Source organism: Palaemon carinicauda, chromosome 42 (genome assembly GCF_036898095.1).
Source record: "Palaemon carinicauda isolate YSFRI2023 chromosome 42, ASM3689809v2, whole genome shotgun sequence".
Lineage (NCBI taxonomy): Eukaryota > Metazoa > Arthropoda > Malacostraca > Decapoda > Palaemonidae > Palaemon > Palaemon carinicauda.
In genome coordinates this window covers 23,929,335-23,948,090 of record NC_090766.1, presented here as the reverse complement: position 1 = coordinate 23,948,090, position 18,756 = coordinate 23,929,335, and the positions used below count along the sequence as shown (strand labels likewise).

Genomic DNA, 18,756 nt, shown 5'->3' with positions numbered 1-18,756 from the left:
TTTGACTACCTTTTTGGAACGAATTATGGTTGAATGCCGAGGTATTACTGTACTAACAAATCCAGAACATCTGGAGTATGGGCCTGTCATTTCAACATGACAGCGATGCATAGACAGAAGACAAAGGTAGTATGGCTTGCCCAGTCCATTGGTTTATTCCCATTAACTGCTAGATTGTCTCATTACTTTGCTAAGGTCTAAGGAAACAAAAAATGATTTTTTTTTAGGGTTAAAAGAAAATTATTAATATTAAAGGGGTGGATATTTACTAGCCCAGAGAGCCAAACTTGACTCCTACAGAGCTGGCCTGAATAAATTTGGTAGAAAATATATGCTAGTATAATAAACCTTATTAATTAAAAAAGTTAGAAACTAAAACCTATGATAAATAGATTTTAATAACCAAGAATCCAGAGAGAAGCAATATCAACACCAGGGGATGTTCAGAGAAAAAAAATTATGTTAAGAGTTTTTCAAACTACTTCCAGCTGGCCTTCTTTCTTTGTTAACTTTCTCCTCTACAACTGCTTGACTGGTTTTGATGGAATACACCTGAATCACACAGGAATGGGCTGAAATATACAATTATCATATCTATATAAAAAATTCATTCTATCAAAGCACTGTATGCTTACCTCTCTTGGGTCAAGTGAATCTGCACCAACGACAAGGCCAGCAACATTCCCAGTTCTCTTGTTAAAGTAGCTAGTTGCCATATCTTCTGGGGGAATATATCTTATCACATGATTATCTGACACCTGCCAAGAAAAATATCAAGACTATATTGTGTGCTTTTCAATGAGGAATAGTAATCATTAAAAAAAAAATTGTTAATAAATGGCTACAAATAGTAATCAAAATAATATACAGTACATACTACTGAAGGTATGATAGATATCCCAAAACCCTTTGACACAATGAATTATTCTGTTTCAAAGTAAACTCCAGTCAAAATAGCAATTTTTATAGATGATTATGTATACTGTACTAGTATATATTGCATGGTAAATATGACAAATTCGGAGATAATTTGTGTTTTTCCCTAACTAATACAAACCTGGAGTTATTTATGTGGATATTCTTTCAGCGGTAGCAGGAGGTAGCCATTAGACTTTAATTTCAAGGTGGCAACCCTGCCTAACCGCTTGAGCGGGTAGGCTGGGAGTGGTTGGGGGGTACCCAGCCACCTCTAGACATACTCTCACAGCGGTGAGAGACGTCACTTTTTATTGCAGGCAGGATTTCTGGGGGGCAGGTGATGGCGGGCCAAATTTGTCATTTGTTCCATTATTTATGCGGATGACTCACTCTTAGGTGGGTGGAAGACCTAGATCTGGCATGGACATTGACCCGGTTTTACCTAGCACAGTATATGACTGTGGTCTAGGGAAAACTTTCACACCTCGCTGAAATATACAAAGTGAGTATACTCGTGGAGTGGCAATGCAGTAAAATAGAGGTTGTTGTTTGTATGAACGTCTTTGAGTTTATATAGGAAACAATCAAGACATATCCCATTGCTCCCTCGCAGAAAGCAATGGGGAAGTGCACAGTATAACAATTTTATAACTTATACTAGGCTACGCATGGGAAGTGATAATTACCTGCAGAGGTTGATGCCAGCTTCCAGAGGGACCCATGGTGCTGTACCTCAAGGGAGGGGATGATGAAGAAAGGAAAGCCAGACATTCTTCTTATTCATCCAAGTTTTAACTGGGTAACCAGTGCCCTCAACCAACTGCTACTTTTTCCATCGAGGAGCTTGAGGTATCTTAAACCACTTGTTGAGCAGTCACCACAGGACCGATAGTGAACGTAATGAGTCTCCTGTGGGCCACGTCTTTTAAGTAATGGGCTGTGAAGGTGGTCTGCCTCTTCCACACGCCAGCTTGGAGAACTTGCAACATGGAAAAGTTGCACTTGAATGCTAGGGAAGTACTGATTCCCCTGACATCGTGGGCTCTAGGTCGACGAGCCTGAGGAGGATCTGGGGCCAAAGCCCTTTCGACGACTTGGGAAACTCAGGAGGAAACCGTGTTTTTGGTGATCTTCCGTTTTACTCTACCTGCACTAACAAACAGAGGTGTTAGTCTGGGCCGTATTGCTGCAGTGCATTTAAGATAGTATTTCAAACTCCTCACTGGGCATAGTAACAACTGATCTGGGTCATTGGTTACAGAACGAAGACTCGCAATTTGAAAGGGTCTGAATCTATGGTCCAGCACCTCTGGATTTTGAGTCTTAGCAATAAACTCAGGGACAAAGGTGAGTGTCACTTCCCCCCATCCCCTTGAATGAGTGATTTCATACGAGAGGCCATGAAGTTCACAGAGTCTCTTTGCCGAGGCTAAAGCGAGCAGGAACCCCATCTTCAAAGTGAGATTTCGGTCAGTTGCATGGCGTAATGGTTCATAAAGAGGTCATTTCAAGGAACTCGAGGCACAAACCACATTCCAAGGAGGAGGCCTAATCTATGACTAGGGGAAGTGATCTCATAACTCCGTATGAGTAAAGAAAGCTCCAACGAAGAGGAAATATCTACTCCTTTCAGCTTAAAGGCAAGGCTTAAGGCTGAGCGATAGCCTTTCACCCCCAAGATTGAAAGGAGTTTTTCCTCCCAAAGGCACACAAAACTCAGCTCTTACTGGAATAGTGGCATCGAGTGGAGAGATATTCCTTCCACGACACCAACCACAGAATACTCTCCATTTAGCCTGGTAGACCGAGGCTGAGAACTTACGCAAGTATCCGGACATTCACTCCGCAACTTGTCGCGGAAAGCCCTTTTGAGAGAGGAGACGCTGTATAGTCTCCACACGTGAAGTCGAAGCGACTGCAAGATCTTGTGGAAGATGTTCTTGTGTGGTTGTTTGAGTAGATTTGGTCGTGGAGGGGCTTCTCTTGGCAGATCTACTAGAAGTTGCAGGAGGTCCGGAAACCACTCTGCATGATATCATAGCGGAGCTACAAGGGTCATTATTAGATCTTAGGATGCTCTGGTCTTGTTGAGCAGTCTTCTCATCAGACAAAACAGGGGAAAGGCGTACACGTCGATGTTGTCCTACCGTTGTTGGAAAGCATCTTGCCATAGAGCCTGAGGGTCTGGGACTGGAGAACAGAACAGCAGAAGCTTGCTGTTCAGAGATGTTGCCAACAGGTCTACAGTCGGGGAACCCCACAAAGTCAGGACATTGTTGGCTATCTGACCTGAGGATTCAAAGGCCATTCGGAGCCTACTATCTGAGTCGCTCTGTTCAGATTTTCCGCGAGCACATTCCTCTTGCCGGGAATGAATCGAGCTGATAGAGACACCGAATGTTCTTCGGACCATCTGAGGATCTTTACTGCAAGATGGCATAGAGGGTGTGAAAAGGTACCGCACTGTTTGTTTATAGAAGCCACTACTGTGGTGTTGTCGCTCATCAACACCACAGAGTGACCTGCCAGCAACTGTTGGAACTGATGAAGAGTTAGGTAGGCTGCTCTCATCTCTAGAAGATTTATGTGCTGGTACCTTACTGACTCTGACCAAAGGCCGGAGATCGTAAGGTACAGCATTTGAGCCCCCCACCATTCCTTTGATGCATCTGTGTACTCTTTCATCTGAAGGGAAGACTTTCTCTAGGACGGTGTCTATGACCATACCGAGGTATACCAGTCTCTGTGAAGGTTGCAGTAATGACTTCTCGTGATTTATCAGAAACCCCAGGTACTGACAAAATTCGAGAAGCATGTCCCGGTGACAAAGCAGGATTGTCTCCGAGTCTGCTAGGATCAGCCAGTCGTCCTGATATCTGAGAAGACAGATGCCGTTCCTGTGAGCCCTACATGACACTAGGGCGAACACTAGTGAATACCTGAGGAGCTGACGTGAGATCGAGCATAGAACTATGAGCTGGTATGTCTTTTCCTTGTGTATGAATCTCAGATACTTCCTTGAAGATTTATGGATTGGGATCTGAAAGAATGCGTCCTTCAGATCCAGTGTGCACATGAAGTCCCTTGGACAAACCGCTTGGATGACGTGTCTGCCGTCTCCATTCTGAACTGAGTCTGTTGAACAACCTTGTTCAGAGGGGAGAGATTGATGACTGATCTCCAGTCTCCAGTTGCCTTTTTCACCCGAAAAATTCGACTGTTGAAGCCTGGAGACCAGTCCGCGACCTTTTGGAGAGCACCTTTCTGCAGCATGGTCTGGACTTCGGCCCTGAGGGCCAGCTCCTGTGTGGATCCAGAGTCAGAGGAGGGAGAGATTGAACGGACGGGACGAGATACCCTAGGGCGATCACTTCGACCGTCCAGGGATCTGCCCCGTGAAGCTGCCACCTGTGCCAGCGGCACTGTATGCATCCTCCCACAGGTGGTAGGTGATGAAGAATGCCATTCCTACTGGGAGTGACCACCTCGGCCACCTCCCTTTCCTCCCCTCTTTCCTCTAAAGGACTTGGACCCCTTCTGTCCCTTGGACTGAAAGTGCCGCTTCAACTTGGAAGGTCCAGAGGACCTATAAGTTGACTGGTGAGTAGAGGAAGGTGCTTGCTGAGGCTGAGAAGACTGGGAAGGTCTACCATAGGTCCACAATGTCATAGGGCTGTGGAGGAGAGAATTGTTGGACGATTTTCTCAATCGCTCAGCAGCCCTCTCTATCTCTTCAAGAATGAAGAGAGATGAACCCTCGAGGGTGGAATTCCTCAACCGAGAGACCTCCACTTTTGGCACCTGCTTGTGGAACCAATCTATAACGGTATCCCTTCTCTTGAGGATAGCATTCGCCCACAGGTTGACAACCTGTTGAGACAGAAACTCAAGAGACCAAGTACCTGACAACAGGAAGGACTCAAAAGTCTTCCTGGCCGACTTTTTCGAAAGATCGTGGGAGCAAACCATGAAGCATAAGGGTCCCAAACACAGATCAAGCCACAAAGCAGCCTGCATGGAGTACTCCACTTCGCACCTCTCTCTATGTTCAGGAGCTCAACTGCCGAGAGGGAGGCCTTCAGAGAGGAGAAGGTTTAAGAGGGACCGCCCTTCGTAAGAGACTCTACCAAAGGGTTGAGGGTCATGGTGGAATGTGATTCCCCTTCGAGGTCTTGGTGGAATACGGTTCTCCTTTGATTTCGTAATACTTCCTTTGTAAAACGAACCCTATCCTTCCTTTCCTGGATGGTGGAACCAGGAGTGGACAGCCTGTTGATGGCCCTGCGAGGACCAGCCAAAAGGTATGTTCCAACTCACGTCTCTCCTGTTTGGAGTGATAGTTCGGACTGGCCGCCTTTGGAAGATTCCCATCCTTCGAGTCTAAGGGGTCGTCCAACTCCAGGCTCACATCCAGAGCCTTGGGTAGGTCAGGGTCATCAACAGAATCACTGGGTGGGCCCGCCATAGGGGACCGCCTATGTGCCTCAGTCAGTCCAGCTTTCCGTGCCACAGCGTTCTTAGGTTTCATCTCAGAGTCCTTCACCTCACTATGCACAGGACGTTCCTCCGCAGTCTTGGGGGGGGGGAACCTGCGAGGTCTTCGAGGCACTAAACGAAGCCTTGGCAACAGGAGCTGGAGGCTCCTCCTCTGGAGGAGCAACAGAAACTGGACGCTTGTCTGGAGGCAATACCTCGATGTCTTGAGGGTTGAAGGGATGGATTGTGATCTCCCTGGGCAAGCTTATGTCCCTACTCGTCCTAGGATGCATGATATCGGCGTGAGGTGGTGTTACGCCTCTCATCCTTATCTTCTGCTTCTTCGTTATGACCTCTTTTACCTTCACTGGCCTAAAGGGTAACTTGGCCATAAAAGAATCAGAAGGAACAGGGTCTTCAGCATGCAATCGGGGTGGAGGTGATCTGCGCGCTCTTTCCGAAGTCGACCCCCTTTTAGGGTCCTGACTCCCAACTGATGAACCCAACGAGGGTTCCAGGGGGATCCTAGGGGTTGCCTTGACTGAGACAGTTGGAGGCTGTGGCGGTGGAGGAGCCCTATTCAGTCTTTACGAGGGTGGTCATAAAGGTGCTCACCCATGGAGGAAGCTCTGTGCCCCTAGGTATACCCTGGAATTCCCTAGGAGTGTGTCCTTTGGGTGGAACCCCAGAAGGAGCTCCAGTTGACGGAAGTGACAACCTCTGAGGCAGAGGAACACGTTTCTTCGGATGCGAAGGAAGGTCCGGACTAACAGGAACATTCGCGAACCGATTAGGGGGCTCCTTGAATAATTCTGGGAAGAGTGTTGGTCTTCAGCTGAAGGGGGAAGACGCAGAGGGACGAGCGAAGGTGTTGGAACCGCACTTGCTCACGGTTCCAACACATCTGTTCGTGAATTGCTCGCGGAAATCGCCAATTTACTCGTGACATCGTGAGATTCATGTGCAAAATCGCGAGTTTCACGCATCAACTGACGTGATTCACGAGCGGAAGTGCTCGCAACAGGAGCCACAGAGGGAGAGGAAAGTCTAGCGCCTTCCTGCTGCCCCAGAGAAGCACCTACGTCCGACAAAGTTGGCAGAGGAGGCCTCTGAGTAGGGACTACTCTCGATGGAGAACACGTAACAGCGGGACGCATTTCTGAGAGTCGCGTAGGTGAACGCTTTGCTAAAAATCCCCAGGCAGTGAAATGCACTGGGGGTTTAGCAGGATGCCTGTTAGAAGAATGGTCAAACTCATCTTCAGGTCCGGTCCAAGGTCGTTTGGACGGTCTAGTTGAGGGGCTACGTGCTGATGGACTGCGCATACTCCTACCTCTACCTCTAGATGAGGAACGTCTAGACCTTGATTGCAAACGTGCGGTTCGAGATCGCGAACAAGATGCTCGAGAACCAGAGCGTCTAGTTCTCGTTCGAGAACGGCGTGAAGGACGCGAATGCCTAGCTCGTGAATATCAGCTTCAGCCTCACGATCGAGAACGTTGTTCTCGTGAACGGTACCCTCGCGAATGTGAACACCACCCTCGTGAACATGAGTGTCGTCCTTGTGAGCACGAGCGCAATTCTCAGAGATATAGAACGCGAGCGTCTGAACTTAGATCTAGACTTTGCTCACGATCGTGTAGAACGCAATCCCATGACTCGACCTTGTAAAGAGGAACGCCTTCGAGGAGAGTACTGAGACCTGTGGTCTCGTGAGTGCGAGGCTCTAAAGCGTGACCGCCTTCTAGAAGAAGAGCGTTCGGATCGTGATGACCTACGATCCATAAGTTCTTCCCATCGCGAACGGCGATCAGAAGAGAGTCCAGAAGGGCGAGGCGATGGTGATGCTCATCCTTTCGTGCTGCTGATGGTAAGAGCGCTGGTCCCCAGAAGATCCACACCTGCAACCTGCAGGTTCCTGTGGGGAGAAACTGTAGGTTGAGGGTTAGGGGATGACAAGGTCCCAGGACCTCCCAAATTTCTCCCATTGGGAGGCATACCACTCCCTACACTCTACGCAGGGCGAACCCTGCTCGCATTGATGCCCTTGGCAAGTACGACACAATGAGTGTGGGTCGGTCTCCAACGACGACATGAAGGTCCCACATGCAGCACCTTCGTGCCCTGGACAGGTTCGCATGATGTAGGCGATCTTCAAGAGAAAACACGCACACCTGAAAAGAGAAAGCAGAATTGAAAAAGTTCAATGACAGTCAGGAGGAGAGTGGACACATCCGATCTCTACTGAGCCAAAAGAAAAAGTGACGTCTCTCACTGCTGTGAGAGTATATACTGTATAGAGGCAGCTGGGTAGCCCCCCAAGCCATCCCCAGCCTACCGGCTCAAGTGGTTAGGCAGGGTTGCCACCTCGCAATTAAAGTTTAATGGCTACCTCCAGCTGCCGCTCAAAGAATATCCACATAAATAACGGGTTTGCTACTATGGGAACAAAAACGTACAATACCCTACTCCACCCACATACTGTATACATTATGGGGAAGCATCACCAGCACATACTCCCAAACAAAAAAAGGATTGCCAAAAAGGCTACATTAGTATGATTAGGTATGCTTTTCTAACTAGAGTTGTAGCGTGGCTATAAATAATAATAATAATAATAATAATAATAATAATAATAATAATAATAATAACAAAAATTACCTGTAGTAAAGTTGTTAAAAGTTTAGTTCCATCTTTCTTCCACATTGGATAGACCCCAATTTTACGTGCAATGACACCACATCGGCGTACTTTTTCGTTCCACTGACCTCTCTCCCATGGGACAGCCTTTAACGGTGATGAATACTCATTGGCAACTACCTCACTTACAAATGCTTGATTCTCAGGGGTAATGTTTTCTGGATACATCTGTTGAGAAAAAAAAAAGTTCAAAATATCTTTTCAAAATAGTATGGTGCATAATCAGGAAACTGGGATCTACCAAATTCAATTCCCCTATATTCTGTCAAATTAGAGTACTGTATCGCAAAACATATTCATGATTCTTCTCTTCTCAAAAAAAAAGCATTGATCGATATTTTCCTACAGCTTTAGAAATTGGAAGGAATCTATTAAATAAAATGATAGCCTTTAATCCCTTTCATAAATTTAAAATAATTCAACTTGAAATCACACGTAAATAGTTATAAGGAATACAAGCCGCACCACCTGCAAATAACTCAGAACACGGCAAATCCCTTTGTAGTTACGTAACAAGTTATTAATAACAAATACATAACAGTAATCTTTTATAATAATAAATATGGTAGAGTACAGTAGTTAAAAGAATGAGTCATAAATCCCTAAGTTTTCCTTTTTATGAATACATTCATTCATGTAGCCTGTAACTTAAAGAGTTCATTATGATGATAAAATTGTTGTACTAACTAAGACTACAAAAATAAACACTGTACAGGATCAGAAATGAACGCTAATATGGAGAGAGAAAGACACAAGTTCTTAGACTTACCAAAAGCAAAAGTCTTCCTCTCTGAAGGCCTATTGAGGAGCAAAAGATCCAGTTGAACATAGCCTGACAAGTACAGGTTCAGCAGAGAGTACAGATTAGTGCTCCACGCCTGTGACCAATCATTGAAGAGCCGACAGGAGAGGACTAGCCAAGGTCATAAAAGACTCCCAGAACAGAAATCCAGGATTATTCCACCTGTCTCATGTCCATAGATGGAACCTGAAAGGTAGGTCTGGAACGGATTTAAATGGAAAATCGATACGGATTGTGCAGGATAAGACATCCCCCTACTGACAATAGGGAACATATTTCTGTATCACTCTTCCCACCCTCCTTCCTCCTAAAACCCCTACTTAAATGAGGCTAAGAGGAGTAAGAATTGGTGAGGCTGAGTTCACCCCATATTTGAGAAAGAAGCTACTAGTGATCATTGCAGGGATTTGGAGAAGGCCCGGATCTTCCTCCAAAGAAAACCAACTGACATGGCTGCAATCTCGATCAAAAGATCAGAGCAACTCAAGGATACTACATGGTGGATGGAGGCATCTCGTTCCACTACTGCCTCAACGTCACCTTCTTGAGAGATAGACGAGGAGTCCAAAAATATCAAATCCTTAAAGGACCTATTGTCTCCTCCCATAAGGTGCTACCAGGTCCATTAACCAGTAAATCAATATTACTTCAAGGCCAGAGACTATACATTCCTCAACCCATTCTGGGAATTGATTCTTCTCCCTAGAATAGGAACAATCAAATCCAAAATAGATCCAGGAACATATAATCAGGAAGCAGACATTGAATTGGATCGTGAATGCTCTCGTTACAAGTCTGAGATACATCCCCTGCAGTCAGAGAGAACGAGCAGTACATATACTTCCCTCTGGTAAACAGCTCTGGTCATGTCAGCTCGGTGCACAGAAGCCCAGAGCAGAGACTAGTGCACTAACATGCAGGAACGGTACCAAGTAATGGTATTCCCTCCTTTAGGAAGTACCAAACTAAAGCAATACTGCATCATCCAGGTAAAAAGGGAGAGGAGGTGCTCAATCTCCTCAATCACCTGGCCCATGCGGTGATAGGTCTCGTTAAGCCAATAGCCAGATGATCGACTGCCAGCATGGGTAATCGGCCGTGGCACTAATAATCAGTCATATATATGACTAATCAGCCATTAGAACAGATGAAAGGAGCAGCGTGACTAACATCCACTTCGGCCTACCCTACCATACGGGAGATTGGTCAGGGAAGGACCATTTACCTTCAACTGATGAAACAGTGGTGGCTGCCACACCAGGTTCACAATCGCATAGCTAAACGACCCTGAAATTATTAGTCTATATGTGACTTTCGTTTCAGTTTGAGGATTGATTGATTGATTGATTTGAGGCTTTCTGACATCCTGCCATCTAAGGTAGGAGGTAGTGTGAATACCTATATAGGCCTACCATACAGTGCTGGAGATCAGTCTAGGTAGAACCTTTTACATGCAAGTAATGTTCATCATAGGGCATGCAGGTATAGGGGACTGGTCTGATTCTGGTAACACTCCTGAAACAGAGAAACTACCACAAAACGAGACAAGTTATGCCAAGTTCGTTGTTTTGCTGATCAGAAGAGTGCAAACAATACTCTCTATGACAGAAGAGAGCCAACAATACTCTCTACGAGGAATGGCTGCTTACAGTCACCCCCTCAAAAAGGTACGCAACAAATGGGGTTTCAAATGTTTTTAAACTAATAGGACAAAATCACATCAACACATGCTTACCTTTCAGAGGTCTTCCTCTTACGAGAGAGAATGCTCACAAAAAAAAGAAAAAGTACGCTCATCACAAATGGAAGTAAGAAATTACTTAGTCAAGGGAGCAGCGCCCGTAGCAGCCAAGGTAAAAGAATTGATATTCTGTGTTAGCTGAGTAGGTGGGCCTTTCCATCGCGGCACCTGTCATTACCAACGAGCTTGAGAATGATAAAATGACCATTCCAGCAACGCTATAGACATGTCACTATTTCAAAGGATGAAAAACTCTATGCACATATAAACAAATATCTTATGCATTTATAACCTATTACTCTGGTTGCTTTCTTTAAATTTCTCACACACACAAATTACATTCTGAGAGCTACATAAATCAAAAAAATATCAAGCTGCAAGTACAGAATAATTTAATCATTGACAAAATCATGAAGAAATAATACGAAGTCCAATACTTCAAATCTTAAAAACCCCTCAATTACATAAAATTTACAATGCCTAGATTTTTTTTTTTTTTTGACAACCATGAATTACCAAATTACTGACCATGAACTAAGCTACATTGCAGATACAGTATACACATAATCTCTTCAGTCACTTTAAAAGGGCAATAACAATGGGGTTTAAAAATAATTCATGTATCATTATCCAGATTAAGATACAAACAGGTATTACAGTATTAGGGCAATAAAGAATAGATGAACATTACAAGCAGATTAATGTAATGCTCCTGACATAAAGCCCTTTCAAGTACACTGAATTTGTAAACTTCAGGCTGAAAGTGTTTAATCCTACAGGAACTACTTAAATATCTAACTACAACCAAAAAGCTGTAACTTATCAACGTACTGTTCTGGTGATTTTTGGTAGCCAGAAAGGAGGCATGGTACGTCTTACTTTCATACGAGACATCCATCGGACTTGTGTAACAGCTGGCAACTGCCTGAAAGAAATAGAAAGTAATTTTTCTAGAATGTTTTGCTGCAAGAGAGATATACAGTACTGTACTGACATTTGTATGACTGATTGATTACATAACAAGAGGTTAATTATAATAAAAATAAAAATTAATACTATTACTACTCATAATATCAGATCCAGGCAAGATGCAACAAATGGAGGTCTGGGGTTCTCTGTGACATGAAGGTTCCTCTGAGATTGAAGGGAGAGTTTCATTGGACAGTTGTAAGACCAGCTATATTATATGGAACAGAAATGTTATTTTCCTTAGTAAAATAAATTTTTGAATATACTTACCCGGTGATCATGTAGCTGCAGCTCTGCTGCCCGACAGAAAAAACCTACGGGCGGGATACGCCAGCGATCGCTATACAGGTGGGGGTGTACAACAACAGCGCCATCTGTCGAGTAGGTACTCCAGTACTTCTTGTCAACAAAGAACCAATTTTCTCCTCGGTCCACTGGGTCTCTATGGGGAGGAAGGGAGGGTCTTTTAATTCATGATCACCGGGTAAGTATATTCAAAAATTTATTTTACTAAGGAAAATAAAATTTTTCAATATTAATCTTACCCGGTGATCATGTAGCTGATTCACACCCAGGGGGGTGGGTGGAGACCAGCATACATGTTAACATTAGAAGCTAAGTATCCCGTATTTCATTTTAGCAGTTATTCAAAATAACAGACATAAAATTAATAAGTACCTGGTAAGGAAGTCGACTTGAACCATTACTCTGCCTTTTTAAGTACGTCTTCCTTACTGAGCCTCGCGATCCTCTTAGGATACTGAGCGACTCCTAAGTGCTGAAGTATGAAGGGCTGCAACCCATACTAAAGGACCTCATCACAACCTCTAATCTAGGCGCTTCTCAAGAAAGAATTTGACCACCCGCCAAATCAACCAGGATGCGAAAGGCTTCTTAGCCTTCCGTACAACCCAAAAACAACAATAAAAAGCATTTCAAGAGAAAGATTAAAAAAGGTTATGGGATTATGGGAATGTAGTGGTTGAGCCCTCACCTACTACTGCACTCGCTGCTACGAATGGTCCCAGGGTGTAGCAGTTCTCGTAAAGAGACTGTACATCTTTAAGGTAAAATGATGCGAACACTGACTTGCTTCTCCAATAGGTTGCATCCATTACACTCTGCAGAGATCTGTTTTGTTTGAAGGCCACTGAAGTAGCGACAGCTCTAACTTCATGTGTCCTTACCTTCAGCAAAGCATGGTCTTCCTCATTCAGATGAGAATGGGCTTCTCTAATCAAAAGTCTGATGTAATAAGAAACTGCGTTCTTCGACATCGGTAAAGCAGGTTTCTTAATAGAACACCATAAAGCTTCTGATTGTCCTCGTAATGGCTTCGTACGTCTTAAATAGTACTTAAGAGCTCTTACTGGGCATAGTACTCTCTCTTGTTCGTTTCCAACCAAACTGGACAGACTTGGAATCTCGAACGATTTGGGGCAAGGACGAGAAGGGAGTTCGTTTTTAGCTAAAAAACCAAGCTGTAAGGAACATGTAGCTGTTTCAGATGTAAATCCTATGTTCCTGCTGAAGGCGTGTATCTCACTGACTCTTTTAGCTGTTGCTAAGCAAACGAGGAAAAGAGTCTTCAAAGTGAGATCTTTAAAAGAGGCTGATTGAAGCGGTTCGAACCTTGCTGACATCAGGAACCTTAAAACCACGTCTAAGTTCCAACCTGGTGTGGCTAACCGACGCTCCTTTGAGGTCTCAAAAGACTTAAGGAGGTCCTGTAGATCTTTGTTGTTGGAAAGATCTAAGCCTCTGAGGCGGAAGACTGCTGCCAACATGCTTCTGTAACCTTTGATCGTAGGAGCTGATAGGGATCTTACCTTCCTTAGGTGTAAAAGGAAGTCAGCTATCTGCGTTACAGAGGTACTGGTTGAGGATACTGAATTCACCTTGCACCAGCTTCGGAAGACTTCCCATTTTGACTGGTAGACCTTGAGAGTGGATGTCCTCCTTGCTCTGGCAATCGCTCTGGCTGCCTCCTTCGAAAAGCCTCTAGCTCTTGAGAGTCTTTCGATAGTCTGAAGGCAGTCAGACGAAGAGCGTGGAGGCTTGGGTGTACCTTCTTTACGTGCGGCTGACGCAGAAGGTCCACTCTTAGAGGAAGAGTCCTGGGAACGTCTACTAGCCATTGCAGTACCTCGGTGAACCATTCTCTCGCGGGCCAGAGGGGAGCAACCAACGTCAACCTTGTCCCTTCGTGAGAGGCGAACTTCTGCAGTACCTTGTTGACAATCTTGAACGGGGGGAACGCATAAAGGTCTAGATGGGACCAATCCAGAAGAAAGGTATCTACGTGAACTGCTGCTGGGTCCGGAATCGGTGAGCAATAATTTGGGAGCCTCTTGGTCATCGAGGTAGCGAACAGATCTATGGTGGGCTGACCCCACAGGGCCCATAGTCTGTTGCAAACATTCTTGTGAAGGGTCCATTCTGTAGGGATGATCTGACCCTTCCGGCTGAGGCGGTCTGCCATGACATTCATGTCGCCTTGAATGAACCTCGTTACAAGCGATATCTTTCGATCTCTTGACCAGGTGAGGAGGTCCCTTGCGATCTCGAACAACGTCATCGAATGAGTCCCTCCTTGCTTGGAGATGTACGCCAAGGCTGTAGTGTTGTCGGAGTTCACCTCCACCACCTTGCCTAGAAGGAGGGACTTGAAGCTTCTCAAGGCCAGATGAACTGCCAGTAGCTCCTTGCAGTTGATGTGTAGTGCTCTTTGATCCGGATTCCACGTGCCCGAGCATTCCCGACCGTCCAGTGTCGCACCCCAGCCCGTGTCCGATGCGTCCGAGAAGAGAAGGTGGTCGGGGGTCTGAACAGCCAGTGGTAGACCTTCCTTGAGAAGAATGTTGTTCTTCCACCAAGTCAGTGCAGACTTCATCTCTTCGGATATAGGAACTGAGACCGCTTCTAACGTCATGTCCTTTCTCCAGTGAGCAGCTAGGTGATACTGAAGGGGTCGGAGGTGGAGTCTCCCTAACGCGATGAACTGGTCCAGCGATGAAAGGGTCCCTATTAGACTCATCCACTGTCTGACTGAACATCGGTTCCTTTTCAGCATGCTCTGGATGCATTCTTGGGCTTGACTGATTCTGGGGGCCGACGGAAAAGCCCGAAAAGCTTGACTCTGAATCTCCATACCTAGATAGACTATAGTTTGGGATGGGACGAGTTGGGACTTTTCTATATTGACCAGGAGACCCAATTCCTTGGTCAGATCCATAGTCCATTTGAGATTCTCCAGACAGCGACGACTTGACGCAGCTCTTAAAAGCCAGTCGTCCAAATAGAGGGAGGCTCTGATGTCTGCTAAATGCAGGAATTTGGCAATATTCCTCATCAGTTTGGTAAACACTAGAGGTGCCGTGCTTAGGCCAAAGCACAGGGCTTGGAACTGGTAAACCACCTTCCCAAAGACGAACCTTAGGAAAGGTTGGGAATCTGGGTGGATGGGGACGTGAAAGTACGCGTCCTTTAGGTCTAACGAGACCATCCAGTCTTCCTTCCTGACCGATGCTGGCACCGACTTCGTCGTCTCCATGGTGAACGTCTGCTTGGTGACAAAGACATTTAGAGCACTGACGTCCAGCACCGGTCTCCACCCTCCTGTCTTCTTCGCTACTAAGAAGAGACGGTTGTAGAAGCCCGGGGATTGATGGTCCCAGACTATGACTACCGCTCCCTTTTGTAGCAAGAGAGACACCTCTTGCTGTAAAGCTAGCCTCTTGTCCTCCTCTCTGTACCTGGGAGAGAGGTCGATGGGAGTTGTTGCTAGAGGGGGCTTGCGCAAGAATGGAATCCTGTACCCCTCTCTGAGCAACTTCACAGACTGTGCGTCTGCACCCCTGTTCTCCCAGGCCTGCCAGTAGTTCTTGAGCCTGGCTCCCACTGCTGTCTGGAGAAGATGGCAGTCAGACTCTGCCTTTTGAGGACTTGGAACCCTTCTTCTTTTTGCCACGTTGACTATCAGCACGGGTACCTCCTCTGCTGGAGGTTCTGCCACGAAAGGGCGGAATGAACCTAGACGCTGGTGTGTCCATCCTAGGTCTAGGCACGGAAGGTAAAGCTGTGACTTTACGTGCGGATGACGCCACCAGGTCATGGGTGTCTTTCTGGATCAACGAGGCGGCAATCCCCTTGATCAGCTCTTCAGGAAAGAGACACTTGGATAGCGGAGCAAACATCAGCTCTGACTTCTGACATGGTGTGATCCCCGCCGACAAGAAGGAGCAAAGGTGATCTCGCTTCTTAAGAACTCCAGACACGAAAGAAGCCGCAAGCTCGCCAGACCCATCCCGAATGGCTTTGTCCATGCATGACATGATGAGCATGGCAGAGTCCTTATCCGAAGGGGAGGTCTTTCTGCTCAACGCTCCCAAACACCAGTCCAGGAAGTTGAAGATCTCAAACGCACGGAAAACTCCCTTCAAAAGATGGTCCATGTCCGAAAAGGTCCAGCAAATCTTGGAGCGTCTCATATCCAGTCTGCGGGGAGAGTCTACCAGACTTGAGAAGTCGCCCTGGGCAGAGGCAGGAACTCCCAAGCCGAGAACTTCTCCCGTGGCATACCAGACGCTAGATTTGGAAGCAAGCTTGGTCGGGGGAAAGATGAAGGATGTCTTCCCAAGTTGCTTCTTGGCCTGCAACCACTCTCCCAGTACCCTTAAAGCTCTCTTGGATGAGCGCGCGAGTACGAGCTTCGTAAAGGCAGGAGCTGCTGACTGCATGCCTAAAGCGAACTCAGAGGGAGGTGAGCGAGGGGCTGCAGACACAAACTGGTCCGGATACAACTCCTTAAACAGGGCAAGGACTTTCCTAAAGTCTAAGGAGGGAGGCGTAGTCTTGGGTTCATCTATGTCGGAGTGTTGATCGTCCAAATGCGCAGCTTCGTCGTCATCAGAGATTCCTTCATCCGAATGCTGAGGAGGAAGCGGCAAAGGAGGAGAAGAAAGCTGAACGGCTGAATCCGGCAGCACGGGTGCATGCGTAGCTGCACTGGATCCAACATCATGCCGCTGCTGGTCAGTCTGAGAGCTGGCAACAACAAAAGCGGAGTGGTGGTGCGTGGAGGGGACTGCCGTGGGTTGCGGAGACTGCCGCATTGCGTCAAAACACGGCAGCTTGACAGCACCTTCCCACTGCTGATGCGGTAGCTCACGCATGTCAACGGAGGGTGCCGCACGTCGGCTAACGTCAACATGCGTCTGGCAGGGTCGACTGCGCATCGGTGGTGGAGCTCTCACAGCCGGAGTGTGGGAGCAGGCAGCCGCAGTGTCAGCTGAGCGCACAACCGTGGCAGGTTGTAGGTTAACGGGTGCAGCGTCAACCTTCTCAGCACGATACTCCTGCATGAAGGAAGCTAGCTGAGTCTGCATAGACTGCAGCAAAGACCACTTAGGGTCTACAGCGGTTGGTGCGGCAACAGACGGAGTGATTGCCTGCTGCGGAACCACTCTACCTCTCTTGGGAGGTGTGCAGTCTTCGGAAGACTGCGGCGAGTCCGAACTGACCCAGTGGCTACACCTGGGCCGTTGGACTCGCTCGGAAGGGACCTTGCGCTTGAGAGGTCGTGAGACCTTGGTCCAGCGTTTCTGACGAGAAACTTCTTCCGCAGACGAGGAATGAATGGGCTCACTCGTCTGTTTGTGGGTGGGACGATCTCTGCAAGATACGTCCGCAACCACTGAGGGTACATCTGTACGCTGATCAAGGCCTGTCGAACCCTTTGGTCCTTCGACATTGCTTCTCCCCTGGGCTTGGGAGCTTGCAAGAGGTCCCGGACTGGGAGGACGACTGGCACGAACAGATGCACCCTCATGCGTAACACTGACACTTTTCACAGCACTTGCACTCACTACACTTCCCACTGCACTTTTCTCCTTCAACTCTTTGACGTCGGCCAAGAGTTGATTGCGGTCATTCGCTAATGACTCAACTCTGTCACCAAGAGCCTGAATGGCACGCATCATGTCCGCCATCGAGGGTTGCTGAGAGCTAGTAGAAGGGTCGGGTGTAACCACTACAGGGGAAGGAATAGGTTGTGGGGCATGGGGAGAGGAAAAATCAAAAGAGCGAGACGAACTCCTCCTGATCCTATCCTTCTCTAGCCTACGTGCATTCTTAAGGAATTCTTGAAAATCGAATTCCGAAAGCCCAGCGCATTCCTCACATCGATCTTCCAATTGACAGGCTTTACCCCTACAATTGGAACAAACGGTGTGAGGATCTATAGAGGCCTTCGGAAGACGCCTAGAACAGTCCCTAGCGCTACACTGCCTGTACTTGGGGACTTGAGTAGGGTCAGACATCTTGAAAAAGTCAAAGGGGGAAATCCAAAATCTATCCAAGTCGTCAACAAATAATCCAAAATCTAATCAATAAAGCTTGATAAGGTATTGATGATAACTCCTGTACAGCGAAAGCTAATAACTAGAGAGAATACATCACCAAATAGCGTGAAAATCAACTCCAGAAACAACAGCGTATCAAGTAGGTCTTGCCGGTGGCACGACAGAGAGAAAATTGGTTCTTTGTTGACAAGAAGTACTGGAGTACCTACTCGACAGATGGCGCTGTTGTTGTACACCCCCACCTGTATAGCGATCGCTGGCGTATCCCGCCCGTAGGTTTTTTCTGTCGGGCAGCAGAGCTGCAGCTACATGATCACCGGGTAAGATTAATATTGAAAAACAGCAAGTATGAGGAAAACAGAGAAGATGGATGTAGCAGAAATTAGAATGCCAAGATGGATGTTGGGAGTAAAAATAGTGGATAGGATTTGAAATGAGTACCAGTATATAAGAGGATCAACAAAGGTAGTTGAAGGGTCAAAGAAAATACAGCAGAGAAGGCTTCCATGGTATGAACACTTGTTATGAAGAGATGAACACCATGTTGAAAGTTTAGGGTAGGAGGCGGAAAGGAAGACCAAGAAAGAGATGGTGTGATTGTGTTGGGTATAGATTTGCTACGAAAAGGTATTGACGAAAACGAAGCACTGAACAGCAATCAATGGAGATGACTCATTCATAATGGCGACCCCATACAGAAATGGGTTAAAGCTGACAAAAAGATGAAAACTGTAATTATCATCATTATTACTAGCTAAGCTACAACCCTAATTGGAAAAGCAGGATCC

At 46.4% G+C, this 18,756-nt stretch overlaps 1 protein-coding gene across 1 annotated transcript in view; it reads right to left on the bottom strand.

The window, feature by feature from the left end:
• Positions 1 to 18,756, bottom strand: part of LOC137632796 (large ribosomal subunit protein uL3m-like) — a 43,025-nt gene that overhangs the window by 22,453 nt on the left and 1,816 nt on the right. Inside the window, exons 2-4 of the mRNA XM_068364884.1 lie at positions 11,469 to 11,562; positions 8,056 to 8,262; positions 636 to 758 (exon numbers count right to left, since the gene is read on the bottom strand). Coding sequence (XP_068220985.1) covers positions 636 to 758; positions 8,056 to 8,262; positions 11,469 to 11,562 — 424 coding nt within the window. The remainder of the gene's footprint in view (positions 1 to 635; positions 759 to 8,055; positions 8,263 to 11,468; positions 11,563 to 18,756) is intronic.